The sequence below is a fragment of the Lactuca saligna genome, chromosome 3 (assembly GCF_052625555.1).
Source record: "Lactuca saligna cultivar CGN05327 chromosome 3, ASM5262555v1, whole genome shotgun sequence".
Taxonomy (NCBI): Eukaryota; Viridiplantae; Streptophyta; class Magnoliopsida; order Asterales; family Asteraceae; genus Lactuca; species Lactuca saligna.
Window position 1 is genome coordinate 72200995 of NC_136419.1, and position 14027 is coordinate 72215021.

The following is a 14027-nucleotide window of genomic DNA, read 5'->3' on the forward strand; positions in this document are numbered from 1 at the left end:
TTAGTCCTATCTTGAAAGCTTCCAAAGATGTTTCTATATCTAGATGTAGGCTATTTAGGACTTCTTTGCCAAACTTGTTAACATAATCTCTAAAAGGTTCATCAATGCCTTGAGTTACTCTGTAATAACTTGTTAGTTTTGCTAAAGATATATGTAAGGGTTGTGATGGGTTTTGAGCATAACAAACAATAACTATGTATGCATGCAACCCTAATTATCTTGGATCTATGTTTTCTCTAATTGAACATACAAGTATTGAACATCAAAAGGAAAACCCTAGGAGGCATATACTATTTTCGAAATCTATAACAAAAGATAGTAAACATACATTTGGTTCTTATGTAGTAATAACAATTTGAATTTAAGACTTCTTGAAGCTTCAGAGCAAGTGTCACAAGTGTAATACCTCTAATGGTTCACACCCAAACTAAGCAAGAGGATGAGAGAGGAGAGAGAGGAGGAGAAGGCTAGAGAAATTCGGCTATTCTTCTAGGGTTAAGAGTGGCCGAAATTATGAAGGGGTATAGCCCTTTATATAGCTGAGGTAACTTAGAGCCAAAGCTAGGGTTTTTAGGAGGAAATCCTAATTCCTTAGCTTAAGGCCTAAGCAACCCATAGACTTCCCATCCAAGGCCATTGGACGGAAATTCTAGGGCCTTCCTAGAAGTTTTTGTCAAAACTTTCTAGGGAGGTCCAAGAGCCCAATTCCTCAGCTATCAATAAATTTCGAAACAACTCCTTCACTTTTTATATTAATTAAATAATATGATTTATAATTAATATATTATTTTCATAGTAAATTAATAAATCAGTTATTTCAACTTATTAATCAAATAATAAATTCAACATCTTTATCCAAAAGTCATCATGTTCAGTTGCTAGTATGGGGGGAACCCAAAAGGACTGTCCTACTATCAATTCAAGTATATACCAATTATAGTTACGAGCTTAGACACCTAATCCAATAGGTTGAACCAAAACCCTTGGATAAAGAAGCTTCCTTGAAATGTTGTGGAGTTGGGACTATCTCCATGCTTTCTCTGTATTAGGAAATATACTCCTCAGGATCCATGGTCCCATCATACATCTTCATTTTTGGCGCTTTAAACCTATTTGTAACTTCAATGTCGCATATGGGGGGAGCGAATCTTGAAATCCTATGGCTGACATGTAATGTCCAAAAAATACCGAGTAAAATTTTCAATTTCAAATAAGTCAAAATCATTCATTCATTATCCCAAAAGACAATCAGAGTAAAATTATTCTAAAAACATTAGAGTAAAATCATAAAAAATCATTGCAGAATAAATCCCCAAGGGATACACTGCGATCAAGTCGAGCTCTTCCTTTTGAAACCGGAAGTACCTGAAAGCGTTTAAACCACAAAACCATAAACACAAAGCCTACCGAGTTACCCAAAATACCATATACGATATATATCAGTGGGCCCAGCCCAATGGTATATTCCAGTCCAACATACAATCATGGGACCAACCTTGGGGTTTCTTTCAACTCGAACATACAATAATGAGCCCAACCCTAAGGTTTCTTTGTACCTAAACATACAATCATTAACCTAGCCCTGGGGTTTCTTTCAACCCAAAAATACAACTATGAGCCCAACTTTAGACTCCATCCCTGGGGTATATTTCAATCCAATCATACATGCAAGAGTCACAATGACATCTAAAATCGTACATAACACAATCCATTGGGCTGACATTGGTGCCTTCGACCAACAAAAACAATGAGAAGAAGCACCCAAACTACTCAATAGAAGCCCAACATCTACTTCAACATGAGAAAAACCAACTTAAGCTTCCTAAAGACAAATTGAAATCAACCATTAGTCAAATACTTAATTCTACCTAAGTTTAACCAAAAGTCCAACCAGTCAAAAAGTCAACGGTCAAAGCTAAGGTCAAAATTTCCAACAATAGCCCTCTACATCGTGGCCTTCCTTTGCCTCGTCGTGGGCACTAAGTGCCAAAACAATCATTGATTCCACAATCGCCACGTCGTGGGGATTGGTCTGAACAGCTCAAATGAGCTTAATCCATTTTCTTCCAATTTCAAGAGCCCAAAAGCTTATATTTGATTCTTTCCAAGGTCTTAATGGTTAAAGTTTCCAATTGTATCCACTAGGAATGTCCAAAATATCAAAATCTAGACTTTAAGTCTCAAATGGACCAAAAATGCATGTTTCTCAACTTTATCCATTAAGTCCAAGTCCCCCACTTCCAGATCTAAATCAACAAGATGTATAGAGGGGTAAAGTTTCCAACTTTATCTATAATAATGCCCCAGTCATTCAATATTTAAACTTTAATACACGAAAATGGCCTAAAGGACCAAGATAACTTGCATGCTAAAAGGGAAGGCAAACGATCATTACTTATCTAGTCCATGAGGTCTAACAAACATTCCAAAGTGATTAGAAGATGTTGGAGTCCACTCAACTCCAATATCACTCATAAAATGGACTAAAGGTGCCAAAAACCCCAAATGACAAGATCTAATGAACTAGTTAGCAAGATTGGAACTTTAAACTTACAATGGTCTAGAAATGTAGTGCCTTTGATGGATCCAAACTTGAAGCATCAATCCTTGCAACTAAAATAACCTTCTTGATCTTCTTATTTCATCAAAATAACATAAAAAGCATCCAAAAGAGGAGATAAGAGAGATGCAAAGCTCAAATCTTGAAGGCGGAGGCTAAGGTTTCCCCTAAGTGGTTGTAGAGATGATGGAGGCTGATAAAATGATCAAAAATGCGGAACATTAAGCTTAAATACATTAAAAAACCTAAAAAAAAATAATGGGCTTGGGCCTTACTAATCCCAGTCCGTGGCCATGACTTTCACCCAAAACCACCTCAACTTCAAACAACCATAACCTTTTCATTTGAACTCCTTTTTTAGTGATGTTTATATCCATGGAAAGGTATTGACGAGCCATAAACTTCTATCTAGTTAATTTTGGCTTAACAATTTTTTGAACTAAAAACCATAATCCATGAAAGAAGCCTAATATATAACTTTTCCCATTTTACCCCTTAGCTCCAAAACACAAAAAAATTGTAACATCCTAATTTCCAGGAATGAAAATCTAGGAATTTTATATAGTTTAGAAAGCCAACTCGATGAGTTGGGAGGCCCCAACTCGTTGTGTAGAAACTAAGAAGGCTGCCTGATTATAAGACCTACTCGACGAGTTGGAAGGTTCCAACTCGATGAGTTGAAGGCTGAAGATGAAACACTAACTTTTAGGGTTTTGCACCCTATTTAAAGAACTTATGACCTATTGCTGGCCTCCCTCATCATACCCTCAGTCCAGAGAAAATCCTAATCGTGTATCTTTCTCCATTTCGAGTGTGTGTGAGATTAAAGAGTATTCTTTGGTGCTTTTCTTGAAGGAGCTTGAAGTTAGTGGTGCAAAGTTGAAGGGAGAAGCTTTAGATCTGCGGTTTTCAGTGTTGTTGCAGCCACTTGGAGGTATAAAGTCGTTATCTTGATCATCTATTTTCTATATCTCTTCTTTTGGAAGTTATGGCCATTATTAGCTTGTTTTGGGAGCATTCTTGGATTTGAGCATGTCATGGAGCCATGGTTTCAAATCTAGACATCTCACAGCCTCCGTGGACTTAAAGTTGCTAACTTTATCAAATATTGTCCCTCCTTCATGCCCTAGGTCCCTTAATAATCCTTATTTGAGTATTTTAGCCCACTTGATACCATGAATGGACGTAAAGATAGCAACTTTACATGGTATTTCAGTCATAAAGGACCAGATCTATAGTTTGGGACTTTGGTTTCGCTTGGAAGTGTTTGAATGCATTAAGGATAGGAAAACTCGACTAGTTGCTCTGCCAACTCGACAAGTTGAACCGAGTTTCCCCATCTTCTGGATACCGAGCAAACTCGTCGAGTTGATAAGATAACTCGGGGGTTTCTCCGGATTTTTCTGAATATTAAAGGAACTCAACGAGTTGCTAGATACACTCGGTGAGCCGGGTCAACATGGACTATTGACCTTGACTGTTGACTATTGACTTTAACCATGGTTGACCAAGTTTGAATTTAAGGGTATTTTTGGGAATTTTGGATTTTGATGGAGTTAGTCATGGTTGTAGGCGGTTGAGCTCGGAGCTGTGATTCGAGAGTTGGATCTTGTCAATTAGTGCTACTTGTGAGGTGAGTTTTCCTCACTGTACTTATGGGTCAAAGGAACCAATTTCGGCCCAATGGATTGTTATCCTGGTTATTATATGCTTGTATGCTGTTATGATATGTTATATCGGTATCTTGGTAGATAGGATGTTGCTTTGTTTTTATGATCTGTTAGATCGGTATCCTGGTAGATAGGATGTTGCTATGTTGTTATGGTATGTTAGATCAGTATCCTGATAGATAGGATAATGCTATGCTTATTGGTATGTATGATCTGTGCTTTCCGGTTGATTGATTATGTGGTTATGAGTTATGTATATGTCGACATGTGTGTGTGGTCGGGTTGAGGCGGTCCTGCTTTGTGCTATAGGCCAACAGATCCAGGGCGGCCAGGATCGACTGAAGGTGGACCAGTCAGGCTGAAGGCCCGATGAACGATCCAGATAGACTAAAGGCCCTACGAGGAAGTCCAGTCATGCCGAAGGCTAGGGAGTGGTCTAAATAGGCTGTAGGCCCTGCGAGGTAGTCTAGTTATGCCGAAGGCCCTGCGAGGCGATCCAGTCATGCTGAAGGATCAGGAGCGATCAAGACAGGCTGAAGGCTTGGTGATGCGGGCTAGACATGTTGAAGGCACTACATGCATGCTGTTTATTTGTATATATGCCGTTGTTTGCGTGTTGGTACTTTGGGGGAACTCACTAAGCTTTGTGCTTTTGGTTTCAGTTTATTGTTTCAGGTGCTTCAGATGTTTTGGCAAGGCTGAGGCGTGACCGTACACATCCTTGCATTTTGGGCTTATGGTTTCTTATGATAATGTGAATATTTTGAAAACTATGTGTAAATGATTCCGGTTTTAACTAAATGTTTTGGAAACAACGGTTTTGTAAACACTTCTATAGAAAAAGGATTGTTTTGGAAAGTTTAAATTTTACTGAAATTTTATGGATGTTACAACAATGGATTAGATCACCTAACCAATATTATCAACATCCAAAAGGGTCTAAACCCTATTCCCTTGAATCCAAATGCCTTTACTTGATCCATATATTGCCCGTAATCCTGAAATAAGAAACTTCTCAGGAATGGATGTTACATGACAACTGAATACTATGGTATGGGTTGAATGACACTTGGTACACTTGAGATCATATCTCTTAGTTGTTTGAGTTCCTTTTCCATGATTGGACTTATTCCATGATATTAGCACCTAAGTGGAATATTAAATATCCCTTCAAGATCTTGGGATACAAGATCTCCAGCACTAGGAGTTGCCACATCTATGAAGATGGAAGCTTTCTTGTATATTAAGTCTCTAACTTGGGATACAAGAACACCCGTACTGGGAGCTTAGTACTTCCATCTGATCGAATATGATCTTGTTGGTTTCAATTTGCTTAGTGACATGTCGATTCATTCTGGTCATCATAACTATGATCTCATTGTTCGAGACCATAATTGATATTTCCCGAGTTGCATTTCCTGAGTATTGGAGTGACGAGGATGTTGGGATTCCACTTATAGGGATCTCAAGATTCCTTTTTTGTGAGGTGGCTGCAGGAAGCGAGGGAAGGCTCTGACCACTTGAGAAATGAAATAATGCTAGAAGTGGATTTTGGTAAAGAAGACATTTTTTGTGCAAAAATGTGTAAGTGATTGAAAATCTGAAAAAGGCTTTTCGAGTAACTTTAAATAGAAAAATAAAATAACAACACATGTCCCACGGATGATGCCAATTTTTTGGTTACAAATTAACAAATTAATTTTGTAACCAAATTAGTAAGTGTGGTGTGATGTTTAAGAAAAGATGTTGAAAATTAGAGCGTTGAAGATCTTGAGATATGTTGAAGATCATGAGAGTACCCAAGATCCTAAGAAGAAGATACTGATATTCAGAAAACTATTTAATATAGTCGATTCATTTTAAATTATAAGCAAGTGTATTTGGAATATTCTAAGAAAAAATAGTGTTAAAATGGTTAATAGATAATTTTATATAAGAAAATTCTAAGATACTCGAGAAGGTATCACGATTCCACAAAATATCTTGATAAGCTGATACGAAAATAGTTAAACAATCAAATAACTATACAAACAATGTTGTAATCATTTAAACAATTATTAATAAGTAAAACAAAAGTAAGAACACATAGATGTACGAAGAAATACCTTAATCCTTTTGGATTTCCGACATAAAACCTCAGGAGGTGATAAACTCACCTGCCCTAGAACATATATTAAATCGTAAATAAATGTTACAAGTGCTACATGATCTTAGAAAGAATATGTTTGTGCTAAAGTGTTGAAAGAATCAGAAAAAAAGAAGTGGGCGTGTCTGTGTGCATTGATCAACTAGTATTTTATACATAACAAGAATAACTAGAACTTCAATATTCTTTGGAATTCTCCTCGATCTTTGCTTGGCCCGATTTTTTAGAGGGTCTTCAAAGTTAATGAGGCATTGACGACGTGTAGTTGACTTGGTATATGTATTTTTCTTTAAGCACTGAGTCCACGCACAAGATTTTATAAGAAAAACGATGAAAGTCCAACATACTGAATAAATCCAAGATCTTTGGCTTGCATGTGATGTTAGTTCAATTTCAAGATGTTAGCGGTAAGTAAATTTTTTTATCCATAACACTTATTACATAGAAATATAAGAATATATAACAAGTTCCTATCAAATTTCATTCAAGATGGTGGTTACAAATTAAAAACTTAATTTGGATAAGTGTTCTTGCCCCTCTAAGACACGTACAATCTGAAGGAAAATAAATGTCACTATTTCGTTTACCATGACTAACGGATAACCACAAGTTATCATATTTCATATAGATTGGTATGGTTATCCGCAACATCATAACTGGATATGCATTCTTTTAGTTGTTTTTGATTTCATCCCTAAAATAGGGATGATTGACAAATAAGGAATGGAAGGATCGTGTATAGAGTAGAGAACTTCTTCTGCACAATTATGATGATCATCGGTTGCTGTGGCTTCATTTTAGAATATGATGATCAACATAAAGTTCTAACAAAAAAAGGTGATCTTGTATTTTATTCAAGCTTGCTACATCGTCTTATTATTCATGTGATTTAGAAACATCTTTAGATAATGCATCATTGTCTACCTTGTCTACTCCATCTCTCCTAAGTAGGTCTACTCTATCTCTTCTAAGTACTTTGTTAAATATTCCCTATGATCTCTCTATTCTAATAAATAAATATATTTAATCTTTATTTGGCTATATGTCACCCTATTAGGCATCCTGATTAATGTCATGACACTTGTCAACCTATTGATTCTTCATTTCAAATTTCAAAATTTAAATTTCTTACTGTAATTACATTAAATTAATAACATTAGAATAAAAATTAAAATAAAATTAATACAGATTATGAGGTTATGTATTAATTTAAATAAACAATTATAATTTTATACAACTAAAAATATCTATTAATTAATAATTTATTTAAATTAATTGATCCATAACTTTGAGTTTTATTATAAAAGTTTAATTAATTTTGTAACCATGGTTCTTACGCCTTATATATATATATATATATATATATATATATATATATATATATATATATATATATATATATATATATATATATATATATATATATATATATAGAGAGAGAGAGAGAGAGAGAGAGAGAGAGATAAAGGATAATCATACATACTTATAAAGCTAGTATTTTTTTCTTGTATCTCATGCATTTGAAACCCCATTTTTTCACTTTCTCAAACCACATTCATCTGAAACCCCTTTTTTTAACTAGTGCAACTCAAAATTTTTCTTAATTATGATTTAACACTCAAAAGTTTTATAATTTATATTATGTTTAATTAGCATTTAGTGAAAACTTTACTTTTTAAAGGCCAATCTTTTGTGTCTTTTGTGTTATATAAAATCTTACATGTAAGAAGGATTTGAAGATATTGTGATTCAAAAGTTTTCATATAGTTGAAGCATTCACGATCCAAATATGATGATTTGAAGAAATGGGTTATGTCGCATCGATGGTAATTGTAATATGTTTTTTTCTTTCAACCAAAACAAATGAAGCATCTCTATTCTTTCTTTATATTCATTTTCCCATTTAATCTTTATATGTGATTTGTGTGTATTACTCAATCTTGAATGTGACTCTCCAAAGATCGATGTTTTGCTTGGAATATCTTTATGATTCTTCTTTTTCAAGAAAAATATTTTGAATGCAGGTTAGTGAACTATTGTCATCAAGTTTCTATGGTTGAATGGTGTTAAATGAAAAAAGAATATTTATAAAATGGATATAGGTTTTTTTGTTTGAGCAAAGTTGACGAATGTTAGTTTTTTCTTTTGATTCAAATGTATGTTTATGTAACATCTTTATTTATATATTTAACCACCAATTGCTCTTATTTATTTGATTGTAGTTTTTCTATTTTGATTATGTTTATTTTATATTAATTTTTTGTTGGTTATCCTACACATCATATTTAAAAGATAACATAATTTTGAATATTTAATATGTAATTATGATAGACTTATCATGATATGTTCTTCATATGAAAGTAATTTATACATATTATTACCATAAGAATTACATATGATATTTACGAATATATATATATATATATATATATATATATATATATATATATATATATGTGATTTGTTTAACATGTATATGCACCTATGTATATTATTAATTAAATATCTTTATGTTTAATAATTGAAGGGATTCAAATGATGCATCAAAACCAATTATTTAAAAGAATATAATAATAATAATAATAATAATAATAATAATAATAATAATAATAATAATACATTTCCAAGTACCGTATTCATTTGAACCCCATACTACAACTCAAGAGTTTTTTAATTTATGTATATTTATTAGTTAAAACTCAAAAGTTTTTTAACTTATGATTATTAATTAGTAATCACTAATAACTTTTTATTTTATTTTCTTTTATAAGGTTGTAAAGTTTTGTTCATTAAAAACATTAATGTATTTGAAGAGATTTATGATTTAAATATGAAGAGTTAATACAATGTTATAATATATGTTTTAGTATTTTTATGTTATTAAAAATTATAGTGTTTATTTTTTATATTTTTTATTACTCGTTGTATATATATATATATATATATATATATATATATATATATATATATATATATATATATATATATATATATATATATATATATATATTAATACAATTGTTATAATAAATGTTTTTCTATTTTTATGTTATTAAAAGTTGCAGTTTATATTTTTTTTCATATGTTTTCTTACCTGTTATATTATTATTCATTTGATATATAATGTACATAATTTTAAATGGTTTATAAAATTATCAAATAATTATATATATATCACAATGACTTAAAAATTAAACTATAATGTTTAATAAAACTGATATGTTAACTATATGTTTGCTTTACTACTAACATTTTATTTCAAAGTAGAAATATTAAATAATAATTTGGTAAAAGTTATTATTTTAACTATATAATTCTATTCTAGCGCAAAGCCGGAAATCACCTAGTTCTACCATAATGTTATCCATGTTTAAGAATGTTCCAGTACATCTTAAATCTTAATGTTTTTGCAAAATAGTTAATGGCTTTTTGAACACAATCTTAAATAAACATGCCAACGGCAATTCCTTAATTAGATTTTGCAACAAATTTTTAGAACACATTGTATTCCAATCCTCCAAAATCAAATTAATTATCATTATGAGAGTAGGATCATGATACTTCACAGTATAAACGATGAAATCAAGTATGATACAACCATCCATGGTAAATACGTCCTACTAAAATACATCAATTGTGTTATTAATCATTACATTTGTGGAAAATATGAAGAATCAACTAAAAATACATAACTTACCTTAATCGATCAGAGATTTAAGGGGGTTTATTGGAATCAGTTTTGGTATAACGAATAAAATTGATTTTTTCATATGTATTTTTCCCTCTTTGCCCCAAAGTTCTTTTATACAATATTGTTTCAAAGAACGGAAACTTAAACAAAGATTTTGTTTAATAACGAATCTTAAATTTATAAAATAGGAAATAGTTTTTGTGTATACATTGTATATGACTCGTTGGTAATATAAGGGAAGAGTGGTTCTTATTTTGTACTCTTACGACTCCTTCACAACAATATATAAAGAGAAAGACAAAGATACATGTACGCGTTATATATGTCTCAAGATTAGCGAATTCTTATACTTATGAGATTACTAGTATTATCAATTTATCATTTCGTCATTGCATCAATGTAGTCCTTCGTATTCATCACTGAACTCTTATACTTATGAGACTCCCAGTATTATCATCTCCTCAAAGCATCAATGTAGTACTTCGTATTCATCACTTATCAAATATGCATATTCCAATATCAGAATGATCTTGGTGGCTCGAACTCAACAAAACATTCAGCTTCCCTCCTCCTCCTCCACCATCTTCTTCTTCCCTACCACGTTCCATAAACATATAAGAGAAATTCGAATTTTCTTTCCCTTGAAAGCTGGAAGACAAACCTTCACCAAGCCCATATCGATCCTCTTGGCTCAACTGAGAAGCTACAAACTTATCAAGAGCTCTCCAGTCAGTCACTTTATCGACGTTATCTATATTATTCATACTACGTTTGTTGTTGTGTATGTTTCTCCCTCCTTGTAGATCGTCTTCTAGATCATTATTTTCAGATGATGACACCAATGATATAGAGCTAGGCTTCTCTATTAATGGGAGTGATGGGCTTTCGAGTTGTGGAAGTTGTACATATTGATCACAGTGGACGAAGTTCAAATTCTCTACTGCTTCCAACTCTTGCTTGCACATGAAGCTTTGTGAAAATATGGAACTCGAGGGTTGACTTGTAATGTAATCAATCGGATCCATTCGGCTTGAATCATCATAGAAGAAGTTTGATTCCCATCCTTCGGTGGTTTTAGTTTGTCCTGTTGATCGTTTCTTGAATGCACGACACACCACCCATCCTTCTTCCTGCAAAAGATTGATCACCATGCATACATAGTCAACTAAATAATTTCACAAAACTTCTTTTAATTGATTAATTACAATTTTCTAAGGTAGCCGAGTCCAAAATTATTATATTTATACTTTTGTACGAAACATTTTAAACCATTCCTTTATGATAGATCCTCTTTGACTTAGTGACTAGATGTAAGAAGTGTTATGAAACCAAAGAAAACATGATACGGAAGTCAAACTGGGATGGATTATGTGTACATGGTGGAAGACTACTTTAAGAAGTTAAAAAACTCACGGCGAAAAGCCAAGTACTTGCACTTTCTTTAATTTGAATTGAAATTATCTTTGTGATGAACGTTTTTTTATTAGTAATGGTCGTGAAACGGTGAAAGTAAAAGTTTTTTTGCCTCACATACACACACATACTCTCAAAGATTTTACACCAAAAAGGAAATTAAGTGAAAGGGACATCCGAACACAAACTAAAGAATACAAGACAGTGGCGGAGAGCATGCATGAAAAAAGATATTTTTATACGACACACACATGATATCTTGTAGGTTAAAACAAGAGCATAAATGATTTTTTTGAACATATTCTATTGAAATTTGTAAAATTTAATCCAGAGAAAAAAATAATAAAATTGTATGAAATATATATCCATTAAACTTTATAAAATTGTGGAAATTGATTGATTAAAAACGAAACGTGGGATCGGAATTTCAACATGGGAGCTCTAATCTGTCTAATATATATTATGTTGTAGGTAGTAAACGAGGTGAAAAACATTAACCGAAACAAATTATTTGATGGTGATTTGTCGAAATATAAATTTGTTCATGAATTTACGCACTGAAGGTGTTTTTGTTCCTTGTTTAGATCTTCTTCGCACTTGCGTTTTTTATAAGAAATTAACCAGGAATAATTTTTTATCAAAACATAAAATATATATGGTACAATATTGAGCTTATAAACGTTTTGATGATTTGATCCAGAGAACAAATATGAAAGATTGAAGAGAGGCAAGAAGAGAAAAAAAAAATTAAAACCGGCAACATTGGAAAAAGATGAAGATAACTACGTTTTCTTTAAATATGAAATGTACGACTCAACAAAGAACTAAGAAGACACCATGGTTAAAATTAATATGGAAAATAGATGAAGATAGTAAAAATAACATAAAATCAACACCATATTTTTAAAGATTTATCAAAAGAGAAAAAATAACCCATGATAACTGGAAAAAAGATGATATATATCGTAAGCAAGAAGAATTTTTTGAAGAGTGAATAGATCTACATTTGGAATAATTACTTGCCTGAGGAGGACCATTTTCTTCGGATTCAAGCCTGTATTCATGCATGATCCAATCGGTTTTCTGTCCATTTGGTGCTCTTCCTTTATAGAACACAAGCGTTTTCCTCATTCCTATGAGCCTTAGTTTTTCGTAAACTGCTTTGTCTCTTCCAGTAGCCTTCCAAAAACCCGCCATTGTTGCCCTATTCGTCCTTGTTCCCGTTGGATACTTTTTATCCTTGTGACTAAAGAAGTACCATTCAGTTTGCTCTTCGTATCCAATCCTACATCTTTCTATAAAAAAGAAAAGAAAAAAACAGATCAAACGTACGTTACTGATCAGTCAATGTCGTATCAAAAAGTATATTCGAAAATATTTGTCGTCATGATCATAGCTTGATATTGATCATAGGCTGGCTGAGATTTTGACAAAATGGTTTTCTTTATAAATGAAAAGAAAAAACCTAAAACCTAATTATTAGCACTATGCAAAACATAAGCAAAGATTTTCTTCTACGATCTTTGGATCTTGTAGCAATACGTAATAAGAAACCAAGGAAGCGAAGGAATACCTATCAGATCCCATGGTTCGATCCTGTATAGATCGATGTCTCTAATTACATCAAGATCGATCTTCTGAGATGCAACCTTCTTCCTTAGGTAGTAACCGACAAGTTCTTCATCAGTAGGATGAAATCGAAATCCAGGAGGGACGGATGATGATTGATCCATGGTGTCCATGATAAAATTTAACTAATATTACAGGTATCGTACAGCTTCAATTCTGCATCAAATTCACCACCAACTTTTCTTTAGTGCTAGATGATTATGATCCTTGGATAATCATAAGCATAGAGAGCAATTGAATATTGATATGAGTTGATATGCAAGCACGAGCAGAAAAGAGAAGATGGAAAAAAAGGCTAGCTATAAAGGAAAAGAAAGATAAAAAAGAGAATTATGAACCATACAAATTAAAAAGTGACAAGTGTTATCAGTGACAATCATCAACTCATTTGGTGGTGAGCTACACTCATAACCCAAACAGTGCTTATTCTTCTCTAGAAAGACAAATGAGTAGAGTCAGCATAATGTTAACAGTGTGGTGGTGTTGGGAAAGACTCAACGTACATAACAAGTCTATATGTCACCAGCCATTGACAATTAACTTGAGTCAAAAGTTTAAAGATTTAATTAATTAGCTAGTATGATAGGTGCGAGGGAATGTTTCACCTCTAACAGTTTTACCACCTATCCGCCACGATGGGCTATCCGCCACGATGTCTTTTTACACGTAGAAATCCTATGTGAACATCACCCCAAAGACTCTCTCTCTCTCTCTCTCTCTCTCTCTCTCTCACACACACACACACACACACACCACCCCCAAAGTATAGTAGATGTGTTGTGAAAAGACACGATGATGATGTTGAATCGTTTTCATCCGTGAATACATTATCAGGACACCACTTAACCTAAAGACTTGGAGGTGATAACCAATGACTTAGGAGCATATACACTTCTTTCGAGTAGTTAGCTCATTGTA

General features: G+C 32.8%; 1 protein-coding gene across 1 annotated transcript; it reads right to left on the reverse strand.

The window, feature by feature from the left end:
• Positions 1 to 10243: 10243 nt before the first annotated feature.
• Positions 10244 to 13565, reverse strand: LOC145036851 (NAC domain-containing protein 76-like). Its single transcript, XM_078985346.1, has 3 exons — positions 13054 to 13565; positions 12504 to 12775; positions 10244 to 11197 (listed from the first exon to the last, which is right to left on the reverse strand). The coding sequence occupies exons 1-3, from the start codon at positions 13220 to 13222 to the stop codon at positions 10559 to 10561; spliced, it is 1080 nt and encodes a 359-aa protein (XP_078841472.1). The 5' UTR covers positions 13223 to 13565; the 3' UTR covers positions 10244 to 10558.
• Between the last annotated feature and the right edge of the window lie 462 nt (positions 13566 to 14027).

Excerpts from the sequence above, each read along its gene's own strand:
- LOC145036851 (XM_078985346.1), bottom strand. The coding sequence starts at position 13,222 with ATGGACACCATGGATCAATCATCATCCGTCCCTCCTGGATTTCGATTT. Across the intron at positions 12,776-13,053 it reads CGAACCATGGGATCTGATAG|AAAGATGTAGGATTGGATAC; the intron begins GTATTCCTTCGC and ends TCTTTTTTATAG. Across the intron at positions 11,198-12,503 it reads AAGAAAATGGTCCTCCTCAG|GAAGAAGGATGGGTGGTGTG; the intron begins GCAAGTAATTAT and ends AATCTTTTGCAG.